The sequence below is a fragment of the Semicossyphus pulcher genome, unplaced genomic scaffold (genome assembly GCF_022749685.1).
Source record: "Semicossyphus pulcher isolate SPU_LCO1_2020_fin unplaced genomic scaffold, fSemPul1.0.p SCAF_22, whole genome shotgun sequence".
Taxonomy (NCBI): Eukaryota; Metazoa; Chordata; class Actinopteri; order Labriformes; family Labridae; genus Semicossyphus; species Semicossyphus pulcher.
The window spans coordinates 21,726,076-21,737,457 of NW_027211696.1; the positions used below are offsets into that span (position 1 = coordinate 21,726,076).

The 11,382-nt window shown below is 43.9% G+C and overlaps 1 protein-coding gene across 3 annotated transcripts in view; it reads left to right on the forward strand.

Moving 5' to 3' along the window:
- The first annotated feature begins 3,830 nt into the window (after window positions 1–3,830).
- myo5b (myosin VB) overlaps window positions 3,831–11,382 on the forward strand; it is a 43,249-nt gene continuing 35,697 nt past the window's right edge. For 2 of the 3 annotated variants that reach the window (XM_069673560.1, XM_069673563.1), the window contains exon 1: window positions 3,831–3,917. In XM_069673560.1, coding sequence (XP_069529661.1) covers window positions 3,888–3,917 — 30 coding nt within the window. In that variant the 5' untranslated portion in view covers window positions 3,831–3,887. Of the gene's footprint in view, window positions 3,918–9,026; window positions 9,419–11,382 lie in introns of those variants that run through there. The other variant, XM_069673561.1, reaches the window with a different exon arrangement.

Below are 11,382 nucleotides of genomic sequence, written 5' to 3' on the forward strand. Positions count from 1 at the left end.
AAATGAACAGAATGTCAAAAGACTGACAGTCGATGACGTTTGATGGAACATTTGGTTAAACATTAATCACAGTGAGACACTGAGCTTCATCGTTTGATGCATCTGAACTTTCATATGTGAAGAACGTCCGTGTCAGTTTTAGAACGATTGAGCAGATTTGTGGAGAGTCGATGTTAAAGATTTATCAGACTTTAAAAAGATCGTCTTCAGGGAGGCAAAATGTTGAGAGACTTTAAAGGTCCCATATTATGCAAAATTCCCTTTGGAATGGTTTCCTAACAATAACATGCGCCCCCTGCCCGTCTACAAACCCCCCCGACATGAGAAAAGTCTGTCCTCTCCTCTCTTGCTCCACGTCTCAGAAAATGTGTGCTGAAACAGCCCGATTGCAGCTTTTCCCTACATGACGTCATGAAGGGCAATAACACCTCCTCCAGGTTGGTGACCCCGCCCCAGATAAATGTTTGGTCTGCCCCCTGAAACTTCCTCGCGGGTGCTATTTTGTTCTTCTCGCAAACGCTGCTCCGGTTAAATAAACATGGCGAAGGTACGGGCAAAGCACGGCAGGTGCTCTGTTGTTGGCTGCACAAACGAGCACAGGAGTCTATTTTTACCTCCTTCGTCTGAGGTTATGTTGCTTTACTGTATCGGCCTACCGAGCGTGATAGCCTGTTGAATGTGGTTTTAGCATAGCAGCTAACGTAAGTTACTGTTGGTAACATAGTTTCCTTATACTACGTTAAAACCCGTTACCACTCTACAGCCCGCCGGCGGGCCGTCATCGCGATTACTACAACATTTGCCCTGCAGCTACGATGATAACTTCATGTTGCCGCTCGTGTGTCACATCGTTGGAAAGCTACGATCAAGCTCAAGATTCGATTGATATGAACCATTAAAAGATCCAATCACCACAGCGGGTGCAATCAACTGCAACAGAACATAAACAAACATTTACCAAACTGACGTAACTCACCGATGAAGGCTCGCTGTATTCCACTGATGCATATTATTTTCATACATTCCCTCCTGGTACATTGCTAAAGGTCCAGATGATATAATCCAGTAAAGTATTTAGTCCAAAAGCATTATTCCATCAGTAAGTATCCACGGATCGCCGTTCATCGTTACTAATCAGCCCTCAGAAATGCCGCATTTCCCCGTGTATTTACTGTAATAACTTCATATTCCCTTTGAAGTGCCGCTCCGTTCCGCTATCAAAGTGGAGGCGAGCTTCTTAGCTTTCTATAGAGGTCTCATTCGAACCAATAGGAGCTTCCATTACTGATTCTCAGCCTACAATAGCCAACCAGAGTGGGTGTTGAAGGGAGGTGCCTGTCCCTCTTTGACTGAAGGCAGAGCCGGCCAATAGCAACCGGATTAGCGCATGGTACCGGAGCGGGAGGGGCGTGGACAGGCACAGCTCATTATCATTTAAAGCTACAGACACAGAAACAGGTTATTCTCAGCAGAGGGAGTTACAGGCTGGCTGAAGGCCAGGAACAAACTGGGCTTTTGGGCAACAGACTTCAAAGTGACGTTGTGATGTGATGTGAACCTGCTGAAAAGGAGTATAATATGGGACCTTTAATGTTGTAAAAAGCCCCGCCCACTTTAATTAACCATCAATCCAAATCTGTTTTAAACTTTACACACGTGTCGCCCCCTAGTGGCTGAGTTTGAACACACACACACACACAGTTTGGTAACGATCACTGAAGCTGGTCGTATTTTTGAGCATTAATGTCAAATTTAACATAAAAACAGAAGATTAAAAGATCAAACATCAGACGAGCAGCGAACTCTCCTTCAGAACCGGAGGTGTGCTCAGTCTGAAGACGACCCCGACAGTCAGCACGATTAACCCCGCGGTGTCTGACCAGGTTTAGATCACAAATGTTGAAAAGATGCAGAGAAATGTAAAGATTAAAATGATAAAGACAAACCGTTCTGGGGTTAATGTGAAAATGTAACTTTGTTTATCACAGCGCCACCTTGGGGTCACAAAGAGTCACTCTGTGTTGTGGGAGATTTTTTCCAGTTCTGGTGAATTTTCAGATTTTTTCAGAAAACAAAACTTCCAGCAGACAAAAACAGAAATAATACGAACATTTCAACTTTGGATAAAACAATAATTTACTGTAACGTTTGTGTAAAAAAACCCTCCAGCTGACAGTGAGAGCAGACATGAAGCCTCCACCTGTTGCTCCATCAGTCGTCCTGCAGATTACAGTCACCTGGTGTCCTGTGGTCTGTTGGGTAATGGAGTATTTACTGAAGGTGAGGGAGGAGGTCCATGTGGCTTAAAGTCTATGAGCGTTTTATTGTGAAAGGGTCTTCCTCTAACACATTCTTCTTCCACTGAAGGCAGAGACGTCTTTTTTTGTTGTTTTATTCTTTGGTTATTAGTTATTGTAAATCTCTAATAATTAAAGTTGTAACAGTAATGTCTGGACCTGAAGGACCTTTAAACACTGAACGTTATTCACGTGTCTCATCATCATATTCAATATGATCCCCAAGCTTCACTTTGAATGTCTTTGTAGAGCTATAAACACTCTGCTGTCTGTCAGTGACGTCAGTGTGTGTTAATAAAGTTGTGTTGGATGGAGCAGACACGCCTCCCCTCTGACACACTCTGAGCTTTCATGGAATAAGTTGCACAAGCAGCTTTAAACTGAGTCTGAACCACATCCACCTACACAGCATGACATCACACCTGGAGACACAACAACATGAACACCTGAACAACATGATCACAAGAGGAGGAGGGACAGGAAGTCAGATTAGTGAGAACCTGGTGTATCAGAGTTTTTATTTTTCTTCTCAACATAAAGTATAAAACACACGTACAAACACACAAACAATAGAGGTACAAACTGCAGCGACACCTGTACAGGTAGACACACTTCAAAACGGTCCATCCAACAGCTGTGACACGTTAACGTTGTGACGTTACACACGGAAAAACCAACAGCTTCTTTTATTCGCTCAAATGAGGGCTGACAGGTGACAACATAGCATTAGCTGTTAGCATTAGTGTAATCAATACAAATGAGGACATGGTGGCTAACGTTAGCTTAAACTCTGATAGCAGGACTGGTTATTTTAATGCTGAGTTACGCTAACTCTTTGACATAACTAGGGCTGTAACTAACTGACTGATTATTAGCCAATGACCTTCTACAATAATTGATTACTCAGAGCCGCCAAGATGTTCATCAAGAACAAAATAGTAAACAGTAAACATCAACATCCACAAACAAACTTGAAGAGCTCTCACCTGCATCTTAGCATTTCAGTTTATTCCCTGTAACATGAAGAGAAAAGTCTTCATGGTGACACTGTTTGTATTAGCTTTAGCTGTTAGCTGCTGGAGTGTAATCAATAAACATGAGGACAGAGCGGCTAACGTTAGCTGTACCTCTAATAGCGTCCGACTGACCAGCACACAGAGGATGTTGGTGATATTTTTAAAAGGTCACCTTTAACTCTGCCTCGCACTCAGTCCGAGCTGGACAGTAAACTGATTATTATGTTGAACAGGAGGCGACGAGTCTTTAAATAACTGATTCCAACATCAGAAAGAGAGAGGATCATCAGACTGACTGACTGAGATTAACATCCTGCTGCTGACATGCTAACATGCTAACGTGGCTAAAGACTCTCCACAGCGGTGTTTCCTGCAGCTGGTGATCTTTTGTGTCAGCTGTGCGTTGAGCCTGTTCTGGGTGTAAACAGCTCATACCTGCAGAGGGAGTGTTGGGGAGTGGACCTGTGTCAGAATAATAGTTACGCTCAGACAGGTCTGAGATCTGCTGCTTCCCACAGTCTGACAGTTTGCTCTGAAGCGTCTCTGACAGAGCGGCTGATGAAGATCTGAGAGGATGACGAGTGAATATTACCCCTACTCCAAGGTACGACACCTTTACCTGCTTCACCTGCTTTATCTGCTTTATCTGTGCTTACTGTGTGAGAGACCAGAGGGCCTGTCAGGGGTAATGTTCAGATTACAGCTGTTCTCACACACACCATCACAGTAACACACACATTATCAGGATAACACACAGAGAAACACACACATATTATCAGTGTAATACACACACACACACACACACACACATTATCAGCTAGTTACACAACATCTTGATACGGTTTCTCTCCTTGGACGACGTCGTTTTTCTGCCCGAGGCCTGAGGCAGGTCAACAGACGCACCTGCCATAATCACTCTGATATTCCTGAAGGTGTGTGTGTGTGTGTGTGTGTGTGTGTGTGTGTGTGTGTGTGTGTGTGCGTGTGTGTGTGTGTTGCTGCAGCTAAAGGTTTGGGTTCAATCAGAGTCTCTAACATGAACTTGACTTGTAGTCCTGACTGACTCTGTGCTGTGAGTAGCTTTAATGTAGCTGTTGTTTTCATGCTGTCACATTCATGCTGTCACAGTGTTTCATGCTGTCACATTCATGCTGTCACAGTGCTTCATGCTGTCACATTCATGCTGTCACAGTGTTTCATGCTGTCACATTCATGCTGTCACAGTGTCTCATGCTGTCACATTCATGCTGTCACAGTGTTTCATGCTGTCACATTCATGCTGTCACATTCATGCTGTCACAGTGTTTCATGCTGTCACATTCATGCTGTCACATTCATGCTGTCAAATTCATGCTGTCACATTCATGCTGTCACAGTGTTTCATGCTGTCACATTCATGCTGTCACATTCATGCTGTCACAGTGTTTCATGCTGTCACATTCATGCTGTCACAGTGCTTCATGCTGTCACAGTGTTTCATGCTGTCACATTCATGCTGTCACAGTGTTTCATGCTGTCACATTCATGCTGTCACAGTGTTTAATGCTGTCACATTCATGCTGTCACATTCATGCTGTCACAGTGTTTCATGCTGTCACATTCATGTTGTCACAGTGCTTCATGCTGTCACATTCATGCTGTCACATTTATGCTGTCACAGTGTTTCATGCTGTCACATTCATGCTGTCACAGTGCTTCATGCTGTCACATTCATGCTGTCAAATTCATGCTGTCACAGTGTTTCATGCTGTCACATTCATGCTGTCACAGTGCTTCATGCTGTCACATTCATGCTGTCACAGTGTTTCATGCTGTCACAGTGTTTCATGCTGTCACATTCATGCTGTCACAGTGTTTCACGCTGTCACAGTGTTTCATGCTGTCACATTCATGCTGTCACAGTGTTTCACGCTGTCACAGTGTTTCATGCTGTCACATTCATGCTGTCACAGTGTTTCATGCTGTCACATTCATGTTGTCACAGTGCTTCATGCTGTCACATTCATGCTGTCACATTCATGCTGTCACAGTGTTTCATGCTGTCACATTCATGCTGTCAAAGTGCTTCATGCTGTCACATTCATGCTGTCACATTCATGCTGTCACAGTGTTTCATGCTGTCACAGTCATGCTGTCACATTCATGCTGTCACATTCATGCTGTCACAGTGTTTCATGCTGTCACATTCATGCTGTCACAGTGCTTCATGCTGTCACAGTGTTTCATGCTGTCACATTCATGCTGTCACAGTGTTTCATGCTGTCACAGTGTTTCATGCTGTCAGTGTTTCATGCTGTCACATTCATGCTGTCACAGTGTTTCATGCTGTCACATTCATGCTGTCACAGTGCTTCATGCTGTCACATTCATGCTGTCACAGTGTTTCATGCTGTCACATTCATGCTGTCACAGTGTTTCATGCTGTCACAGTGTTTCATGCTGTCACATTCATGCTGTCACAGTCATGCTGTCACAGTCATGATGTCACATTCATGCTGTCACATTCATGCTGTCACAGTGTTTCATGCTGTCACATTCATGCTGTCACAGTGCTTCATGCTGTCACAGTGTTTCATGCTGTCACATTCATGCTGTCACAGTGTTTCACGCTGTCACATTCATGCTGTCACAGTGTTTCATGCTGTCACATTCATGCTGTCACAGTGTTTCAGGCTGTCACATTCATTCTGTCACAGTGTTTCATGCTGTCACATTCATGCTGTCACATTCATGCTGTCACATTCATGCTGTCACAGTGCTTCATGCTGTCACATTCATGCTGTCACAGTGTTTCATGCTGTCACATTCATGCTGTCACAGTGTTTCATGCTGTCACATTCATGCTGTCACAGTGCTTCATGCTGTCACATTCATGCTGTCACAGTGTTTCATGCTGTCACAGTGTTTCATGCTGTCACATTCATGCTGTCACAGTGCTTCATGCTGTCACAGTGTTTCATGCTGTCACATTCATGCTGTCACAGTGTTTCATGCTGTCACATTCATGCTGTCACAGTGTTTCATGCTGTCACAGTGCCTCATGCAGCTGTCAGGAGGTGATTAATGTGAGGACATGACAGCTGTAATAACTCTAACTGCTGCAGGTTTATTGGCTCCATTACAAACATTTAACATAGGCCGACATAAAACTATTACAGAGACAGACAGGTCAACAGGTCAACATCTCTCCTCTGTTACTGTGATGCTCCAATAAGACCATTTCTTTCTACGTGTAAACTAACCGATTAAACTGATTCGTTTTTTGGATGAGAACTGAACTGATGAAACGGAAAAAGAGTCAGGTCAAAGATCAGGGCTCAGACCGCCATCATGTGACCTCGGAGGAAGTCAAAGAGGAAGATGTGACCGTCCCCATCTTTGATGTTTGATGCCAGAAGGGATCATATGCAGAACAAAGGGGTGAATCAAAGAGGTTACGTTCAGTGACTGAGTTAGCTGAGGTGACACCTAGCAGACAGCTAGCAGCTCCCAGCTGTCACTCAAAGAGGCCACGCCCCTAATGCTGCAACACTGTAAGCCTTAATATAATGTAAACAGGTGAGCTGTATAAAGATTCTCCCCGTACAGTTTTCATGAAGAGAGAAATGAGCTATAGAGACCCAAACTGTTTTTTGTACCAGGCTGTAAACATGTTTATTTCTGCTGTAAAGTTTAACATGGGGCTCTATGGGGACTGACTCACTGCTGGAGACAGCCTCAAGTGGACACCAGAGGAACTGCAGGGTTGGAATTTAAAGGTCCCATGTTATGCAAAATTCACTTTGGAATGGTTTCCTAACAATAACATGCACCCCCTGCCCGTCTACAAACCCCCCCAACATGAGAAAAGTCTGTCCTCTCCTCTCTTGCTCCACTTCTCAGAAAATGTGTGCTGAAACAGCCCGATTGCAGCTTTTCCCTACATGACGTCATGAAGGGCAATAACACCTCCTCCAGGTTGGCGCTATTTTGTTCTTCTCGCAAACGCTGCTCCGGTTAAATAAACATGGTGAAGGTACGGGCGAAGCGCGGCAGGTGCTCTGTTGTTGGCTGCACAAACGAGCACAGGAGTCTATTTTTACCTCCTTCGTCTGAGGTTATGTTGCTTTACTGTATCGGCCTACCGAGCGTGATAGCCTGTTGAATGTGGTTTTAGCATAGCAGCTAACGTAAGTTACTGTTGGTAACATAGTTTCCTTACACTACGTTAAAACCCGTTACCACTCTACAGCCCGCCGGCGGGCCGTCATCGCGATTACTACAACATTTGCCCTGCAGCCACGATGATAACTTCATGTTGCCGCTCGTGTGTCACATCGTTGGAAAGCTACGATCAAGCTCAAGATTCGATTGATATGAACCATTAAAAGATCCAATCACCACAGCGGGTGCAATCAACGGCAACAGAACATAAACAAACATTTACCAAATTGACGTCACTCACCTCTCAGGCTCGCTGTATTCCACTGATGCATATTATTTTCATAATTCCCTCCTGGTACATTGCTAAAGGTCCAGATGATATAATCCAGTAAAGTATTTAGTCCAAAAGCATTATTCCATCAGTAAGTATCCACGGATCGCCGTTCATCGTTACTAATAAGCCCTCAGAAATGCCGCATTTCCCCGTGTATTTACTGTAATAACTTCATATTCCCTTTGAAGTGCCGCTCCGTTCCACTATCAAAGTGGAGGCGAGCTTCTCAGCTTTCTATAGAGGTCTCATTTGATCCAATAGGAGCTTCCATTACTGATTCTCAGCCTACAATAGCCAACCAGAGTGGGTGTTGAAGGGAGGTGCCTGTCCCTCTTTGACTGAAGGCAGAGCTGGCCAATAGCAACCGGATTAGCGCATGGTACCGGAGCGGGAGGGGCGTGGACAGGCACAGCTCATTATCATTTAAAGCTACAGACACAGAAACAGGTTATTCTCAGCAGAGGGAGTTACAGGCTGGCTGAAGGCCAGGAACAAACTGGGTTTTTAGGCAACAGACTTCAAAGTGACGTTGTGATGTGATGTGAACCTGCTGAAAAGGAGTATAATATGGGACCTTTAATGTTTTTGGCTGCAGTGAAGATTTATTTCTACTGAAGCCGAATGTTTACACCCCTCTTGGAATATGTTATAATATTTTACATATTTTAACTTATTTCAAAGTTTAATTTTTTGTTCTTTACTTCAGTAAGTTCATAAAGTTCTAAATGCTGTTTCAAAACTGTTTTCATGCTCTGGTAAACGGTGAATCTTTTCACTTTATTAAAAAAAATGATTCCACCAAAATAACAACCATGTCAAATTAAATAATTATAGTAATAATTGACTTTCTTAAAGGCAACTTGAAGTGCGTTTTAATGCAGGAAAATAAATGCAATAGTTAATTTATTTTATTTTAATATTACATTAATGCAAAACGTGAGGTAAATAAAACCTTGTTATCTTACGGGTAAAGAGAACACAGAAAGCATTTCATATCAAAATACATTATTTAAAAATAACTGCAGATCAAAGTTTGTTTTTAAAAAATACAGGTAAATCAGGTCATGAGATGTGACGTCACTGTAGCCACAGCAGGTGACCCCTCAGAGTCATCCTGGGAGCTTTGTGGGGCTGCGACCCTCATGTTGAGCACCTGTGGTCTGTTGTAGTGCTATGATTAACCACTTGGTGTGTGTGTGTGTGTACAGTAGAAACCAGCACTCAGACGGTGTGTGTGTATGTGTGTGTGTGTGTGTATATGTGTGTGTTCTGGCTGTATTTACGCATTATTAACGCGTTTCTAGATTAAAGTGTGAAAAACAGAAACCGTCTTTTTACCGGGATAACTCCGCCCCCCCCCCACCGGGCTGTGGATCGCTACTGACAGCTGAAACAACGCCGAGCGAACTGACCGAAACTCGGCCGGGACACCTGCCTTCTCCGGGGGACACCCACCCGCTCGACCTAGGGGGGAAATGCGGACTACCTGTCTCACCTGGTTTGGATGAAAACACTTCCGGATTTTCAGGATTATTATGGACTGTTAATTGGAGCAGCAACAGCACGAGCGTCGTAGTTTGATCTTTCGGGGAGGGGACGCGATGTCTGTGAACGAGCTGTACACAAAGGTGAGCCATTTTACCTGAAAACACACCGACGTCACACTTTAACCACAGAGGAGTGTGTACCTGAACTCCATTCAGAACTCCGTTTAAAATATCAGTGTTTTAACAGACTGCTCATGTTACACAAATTTTGACTCGACATCAACCAAACTTTATGTTATTTTGGGGTGTTTTTCAGAGCTGATTCACCTGTTCGTGTAGCGCTCGGTAACGTGCGGCGGTGCGACCAAAGTCACCAAAAGTTGAGATATGATGATAATGACAGCTGTTTGGTGGATCAGATGTGAGCCGAATGTGCCAGAAGGTTGAGCAGAGGTCCCGTGTGAGGTTTTTTTAAAGGGTTTTTGTTATTAGTGACGTATAACCTTAAATTTACATATTTGTATATGGGGTTCTTCACGAAACAGAGCGGACAGGTGCAGCTGCCGCGGAAATGGTTTTCAAATGAGGCTCCGTGGGACGTTTGGTCACAAACAGACAGCGGAGACAGCTTTGTGTTGTGAAGCAGCAGTGTGTTGGATTAATCAGCTTATTTTAAAACTAACACAGGAGATAAATGTGTTATTAAATCACCGAACCTGATCAGGAATCAGACACATTCAAGTAAAGTCTCAAACCAGAGCAGGATTCAGACTGAGTTTAGTCTAACGCTGTTTGAGCTGAATTATAATACAACTGAAAAGAAGCATCATAAGTTTAACAGTTACTTCATTCACTCCTCTGGTTTACAGAGTTCAGTGTGCAGGTCAGAGTCCGGCCGCCTCACTGAGTGAAAACTAAAGAGTTTAATTCTTCACTCACAGTTTCATTACTAAGATGTGAAAAATGTAACACTTTTACTACCAACCTTAAACAACGTACAGTCTTCAAGCTGAATTTGTTTGTGCCCCTAAACGAGCTCAGGTTGTTCTGTCATGGTGATGTCACAATGATGTCATCTGACTACAAATCCCTGCGTTCATGTGTTGTTGGAATTAACTTCCTGATAAAACACCTGAACGTCCCCTTAAATCAGAACACAGCTCAGAAACGCTTTTTGTTCTTGACTTGTCGACGTCATTTTATTCAGAAACTTTCTCAACTCGCATATTTAATATCAGAACCGTTATTCATTAATGCTAATGCTAAAAGGTTCGCTACATCTCTTCTGCAGGAACCATCAGAGACAGAGAAACGTTTAAACACAGCACGGCCGCTCTAGTTTCTACGTTAAAGCTGCTGAACACACACAAGTCTGACGTCATCAGAGGAGCACTTGAATGCAGCACAACATTCAAACTGTGTCATAAACTGCTGTGTGTGTGTGTGTGTGTGTGTGTGTGTGTGTGTGTGTGTTTGTGCTGCTGGTCTGATGATCTGATTGGACTGCTCAGCTCCTCTAAGTGGAGTCAGGACTCAGATGAATCAGTGAATCTGAAGCTGTTGACACGTTTGTTGTTCCACATGCTCACAGGTGAAGACTTCTTCAAGTGACATTTTTAATGTCTGAACTGTTGGTCATTTATTATTATGTACTGTTACAACTAATGGATTCAGTGAGGTCAGAGGTCAGACAGACCTCTGTGGTGGGGGGTCAGAGATCAAAGAGCCCCCTCTTCCTCGTGCACGGTGGCTGCTTCCCAAGTCTCTTATTTGATAGCTCCTCGCTCCATATTGAGGACCGTCTCAAAGCTCTTATCGCTGTTCGGATGAGCGAGGATCGAGGAGAGAGGAGGGAGGAGAGAGGAGGGAGTTCCGAGGAGCGATAAGCGAGGATACACGAGAGCAGCCTCCACGGAAGTCTTTTACTGGCCGACACGCCCCCTTTCTACAGATCAGTTAGTGATTGGACGCTGCAGCAGATCGGACTGATGAGAAACTTCACAACATCACCGGAGTTTCATATCGCAGAGAGGAAGAAGCGGACCTTAAAACAGACTTTACAGGGCGCCTTGAAACCGACTATAAACAACGTCGGTATAATGAGT